General features: G+C 34.4%; 1 protein-coding gene across 1 annotated transcript; it reads right to left on the bottom strand.

Moving 5' to 3' along the window:
* LOC109335363 (pentatricopeptide repeat-containing protein At1g62930, chloroplastic-like) lies at positions 2,482 to 5,379 on the bottom strand. The gene is given in 4 exon segments (XM_019571508.1): positions 2,482 to 2,636; positions 3,750 to 4,827; positions 4,830 to 5,144; positions 5,147 to 5,379. Coding segments are annotated over 3 exon segments (1,485 nt in total). The 5' UTR covers positions 5,241 to 5,379; the 3' UTR covers positions 2,482 to 2,636; positions 3,750 to 3,751.

Genomic DNA, 5,645 nt, shown 5'->3' on the forward strand with positions numbered 1-5,645 from the left:
AACACAATAGGGGTATTTGAACATAACCCCACACAATAGATGTTTGCACTATTTCCCACCACCATAGGAAGTTGTGGTGTGGGTGAAATGTGTAGTTTCAAATAATAGGCCAACCTAGGTTGTAGGACATTGTGTGAACTACCTGTATCAACCAAAACAGTGACAAGGTGTCCAAAAGTGGTACCAATAAACCTCAGTGTTTTGGGAGATGGTTGACCTTCAAGAGCTTGTTCTAAAAGATGAAAGTAGACAAGCTCTTCTGGAGATATTAGTAGTTCTTCATTTAAAGCTTCTAAGACCGATAATTGGGCCTTAGGATCAATATGAAATTCATCAATCAATAACAACAAGAATATTTTTGTTGACAACAATGACCTGCGTGGAATTTGTCATCACAATGATAGCATTGTCCTTAGGACCGTCGCTCTTGCATTTGTGCAATTGTGAGATGACAAATGGGTAATGTAGGTTGTGAGCTAGTTGGTGTTTGGGTCGGTGGTGTAAAGGTGTGCGGTCTTGGGTAGGCAGTGGTTCTAGGTGTATATAACTATCTAGAGAACGAAAATTTTGAGTCTTTGATTTTTGATTCCACTAATTTGGCTATCCTAATGCCTCAGCTATGTGAGTAGGCTTTAAAACAAGCAGTTTTTGTCGGATCTTAGTGTTAAGACCGTATAGGAAATAGTTCAAAATTACCTCCTCGGAAAGCCCCCAAATTCAGTTGCAAAGTTTCTCGAACTACTGTTGGTATTCTGCCCTAGAGTCAGTGTAGCGGAGTTTGAATAATTCTGCTTAGTGGTTCTCATTACAAGATGGATCGAAATATGTTTCCAATAAACGATTGAAACTCTCCCAATCTGTGGATGTGGAATTATGGAATGCCCATTTGAACTAGCTACGGGCCTTCCCTTTCATGCAAAATGAAATAGTGGGCAGTCTTTGCTTCAGAGGTACTTGATAGAGAAAGAACAATTGCTAAGCTTAAAAGAGTCAATCTAAAGGCTCCGAGCCATCAAAGGGGATGAGTTGCAGCTTAGGTGGTTGTGGCTATTATAGGGATGGCATAGGCATAGGGTTGTAGGGTTGGCGGCCATATGGAATGTGAGGGGGGAAAAGCTAAAACTTTTCAGTTACAAGAGATGTAGAATTCAGCCACAACTACTCATCTTGTGATGATTAAACTGAAGCATTGATTCAAATTGGGGACTCTTTTAGTAATAGAGCCGCAATACTATAGTTGCGGTAATCGTCACAATATCATACTATAATTGCAGTATGACATTCAATCACAATGATGTCACTGTATTGAACTACAATGCAACTGCATTGGCCAGCATCAGACTACATCAATTTCAAAACTATTTTTTTACTTACAAAATAATTAACACCACAATGGCTGCAAACCGCATAACAACCGCCGTAGTGGCCATAATCACGACCATAATTTAAAACACACTAATTAATGTGAATTGTTTGAATTAAGAAAGTAGAGAACAACAATGTAACTAGTGTAGTTAGTTGATGGAGAAAGCACATAATTGGTAGTTCTTATATATAGGAAGACTATAGTAAGATACTATAAACTAGAGCACTGGTGAATAAAACTGGCTACAAACTTGGTTTGGGAAAACCTGAGGCTGTTTATAATGATTTTGGAAATTATGAAAAGTACAAAAGAGTGTGGTTTTGGTAAGCCATGTTCTCATCATGACTAATACCCAAAGCAATAAACATCATAGGCACAAACTGATGTTGATGAACCTCTTTTCACAGTAAACAAAATTTGTAATAAAAATATTGTTGTAGCGGAAGACTCAATAAATATCAACAAGGATTTACAATTTAACATAGTGGCTCCCTAAGGATACAAATTTAGAAATGCAATGAATCAAATCATCACAAGTATATGGTCACACTCAATAATAATGACAATATCAGTGACATAAAAATATTGAAATCATCAAATGCATGAAGAAACATTGTTCAGTCTTTATTCAAAACTTGATATCAATAACGATGATTTGGGGTGAAGATATAGGTAAATAAATTTAGTTTAGGGTTCAAAATTTCATTTACAAGTAGGAACTAATATGATACCTATGAAAATATTGAAGGACTAAAATGCATTTTTTTCCCTAGAGCTGGTGAGGGGGAAGAAGATGACATAAAATGAAATTGTTTTGTGTCTTTTATTTTAAATTGAAACCACATCGTTTTGTTAAGTTGGTAAAACTTTCCAACGTGGAATCACTACTTGTGGCCACCTATGCATTTAACATGTCATGTTAATGATTCTGTTAATGTTAACAAGTGGGGAATAACAAAGGGTGTCTATATTTTAAAAGATAAAGACCAAAATAGTTGTTTTAATTTATTAGGGATTAAGTAGGTGACCACGAAAAATATGTATCATTTGGCCGAGTTTTAAGTAAACTACTTAATTAGGCATTTATTTATACAACTATCCTAATACCATTTGCACCCAAAAATCAGCATTTTACATGATCATTTCTTGAAATAGAATCAACATAAAAATCATTAAAAGAAAACAAATACCCAACATTTAAATATCAAGTCTTCAAGTAAATCATCCTTAATCCTAAGAACCTATACCAAATCTCGACTGCACTCTGATCCTGAAACAAGACATCGAGCAGATTTAAAAAAAAATATACAAAAAAAATGAGGGAGCGTTGGACTTCCTAAAAAGCAAAAGCCATAACAAGAAAGTTCACAAGCATTTGCATATATTAGGTCAACTAATCTCAGTGTTTTAAATTGCGACATGCATCACCTGATATGGCCACAATATTGCGATTGTAATCCGAATTATAATGATGTGGCTGCATCGAGTTGCAACACAACCGCATCGGGATATCAGACCGCATCAAATTCAAAAATATTTTTTTAATCAGAAAATAATTCACACTGCAATGAGTCCAATCACAGTAGCCGCAACCATTACCAAAATCACGACCGCAATTTAAAACATCTATCACATGCAACATGTAACTCTATCCTAATTTTTTTATATCAATAGAGTGAAGTAACCAACTATACAAAGAATTGATATCAACATAATACTCATAGTCTAATGACGAAATGGGTTACATATCAACCCAATAAATAGAATATTAGAATATGAGACTTCTAAACAATTCTCATTCTCATATCTCTTTTGTTCATTTTTTAAAATGACGACTTAGTGCACGAGACTCTCACTCTTACGGTCTTACCTTCACAAGGCAAAGAGACTCTTTCTAGGTTGTTCATTCTTTTCAAAAAGTAAATTTAGGTGATGGCTATGACACCTGAAATAATTACCAACATAATAAACAACAGCCTTTAAAAAGCTCCAATTAAATATGCAGGAATGACCTCAAGGAAAATATCAGCAAAACACCAAATATAGCTTTCGTGATGCAACCAAAATGTGCTTGTTTTTAAGTTTTCAGTTTCTCTGTAAAAATAGTACAAGATTTTTTTTGAAGGATTAACACATAAGCACGAGAAATATACACGAAAAAGAACAGAAAATCATTTGATTCTACTTTCTATAATTTGGGGTAAATGGATTAAACTATAAGATACAAAGCATTGCAAATAATCAAAGTCAGTTTCAGCTTGGTTTAATATATGTAACACTGAGAAGTGAATGAATAAATCTTCAAATGTTGATAAAGAAACTTCACAACACATGTAAGTGTACATGGCAAACATATGTTAATGTGTAACTAGGAACCATTTACCCTTACAGTAGCCCTCTAGCTATCATTTCACTAAGAAGCTTCTCTGCATCTTCATACTTATTTTTTTCTAAGAGAGCTCGTAAAATTGTTTCAAAAGTTACAGCATCTGGGAGGCAATGATTTTCTTCCATTTTTGACTTCAATGCCAATGCTTGATCAAAAGAGTCCTCTTTACAAAGCCCCCATATCATAACATTACATATCCAAACATCTGGGTGATACCCTTTAATAAAAAAATGTTCAAAAACTTCTTTCGCAGTTTCAACTCTACCAACATTGCATAATCCACGAATAAGTACAGTGTATGTGTACACATCTGGCTGAATTCCCCGGTCTTCAATTTTTTTGAGTAATGCAAATGCCTCGTCTAGCTGCTGATTTTTACATAAAGCATCTAATAAGGAAGTGTAAGTAATAACATCGGCAGGTTGACCCCGATCATGCATTTCGTCAAGAAGCTTCCATGCGTGAGATATTCTCCCTGATTTGCACAAACCATCAATAAGAGAATTGTAAGTTACAGAATCAGGGATCATATTTTCGTGATGCATTTCCTTAAATAGTTGCATGGCTTCATCCATCATTTTAAGCTTACAGAATCCATTAATCATGATATTATAGCTTTTAACATTGGGAGTCACTCCCATTTGAGGCATACTGTTGAATACATGTTTTCCCTTGCTGACTTCATTGACTAAGCAGTAACCATCCATTAAAGAACTATAAGTAACAACATCAGGTTTCACACCACCTTTTATCATCACTGATAACAATCTTTTAGCTTCTTTGACCCTTCCTTCCTTAAAAAATGCATCAACCAATGTATTGAAAGTATAGATATTCGGGTCAATGTTTTTCATTACCATATCACTTAGCAAATCAGTCGCTTCCTTCAATCGACCCACGATACACAAACCATACATTAGAGAGCTGTAAGTGAAAATATCAGGAGAAATTCCTCTAACAACCATTTCGGAATATAGATCAAGGGCCCTAGCTATGAGTTTATCTTTGCAGAGGCTATCAATGATAGTGTTGTACATTACCACACTCGGCTTCATCACTTTCGATTCAATCTTCTCAACAACTGAGTGGCAGCCTCTGTTTGCCCTATTTTACATAACCCATTGATCAAAGTCCCATAAGTAAATGCATCTAACTGATGACCATGTCCTATCACGGTGTCATGAAATTGAAGAGCTTTCTTAACATCACCACTGAGACAAAGCCCATTGATGAGTGTGTTGAAGGTTATAGTATCTGGTTGATAACCCAATTTGATCTTGGCCAATACAGAGAAAGCAAAATGCATTTGATCCAAATGGCAGTAACAATTGAGTAAGATGTTCAAAGTAATAAAGCTAGGGATAATTCTCATAGGTTCCATTCGTTTGAAAGGGAAATAAGAACAGGATAATGCTTCATTTTCACAATGGATACTAAAATCTGATTAAATTCAAAGATGGGTGGTGTATTACGCATATGAAGCATGTGATTGAAGGAATCAACAGCATCATTAAGAAGGTTATTAAGATGAATTGGATGCAGAGAAAGAGAGAAAAACCTAAGAAGGAATGATGGGTATTGAAATTGAGGAAGGAAAGAATGAAACTTCTAAAGAGAAAGAGAATAATACCTTTACATTGATACATTTGATTATTCTAATGGCAGTTTGGAACACGCTGAACTCAAATTAGGTCTTTTTTTTGAATGATGACTTTGCATAGTAACAACAACATTGGAATAGAATCATGATTTCAAATGGGTTTATCTCTTCCAATCATAATAAAAAATGAGGAAAAAAATGTATGTTTTGATTATAAATTTTATACATTATTATTATTATTATTATTATTATTATTATTATTATTATTATTATTATTATTATTATTATTA

Source organism: Lupinus angustifolius, chromosome LG02 (assembly GCF_001865875.1).
Source record: "Lupinus angustifolius cultivar Tanjil chromosome LG02, LupAngTanjil_v1.0, whole genome shotgun sequence".
In the NCBI taxonomy this organism is placed as follows: domain Eukaryota; kingdom Viridiplantae; phylum Streptophyta; class Magnoliopsida; order Fabales; family Fabaceae; genus Lupinus; species Lupinus angustifolius.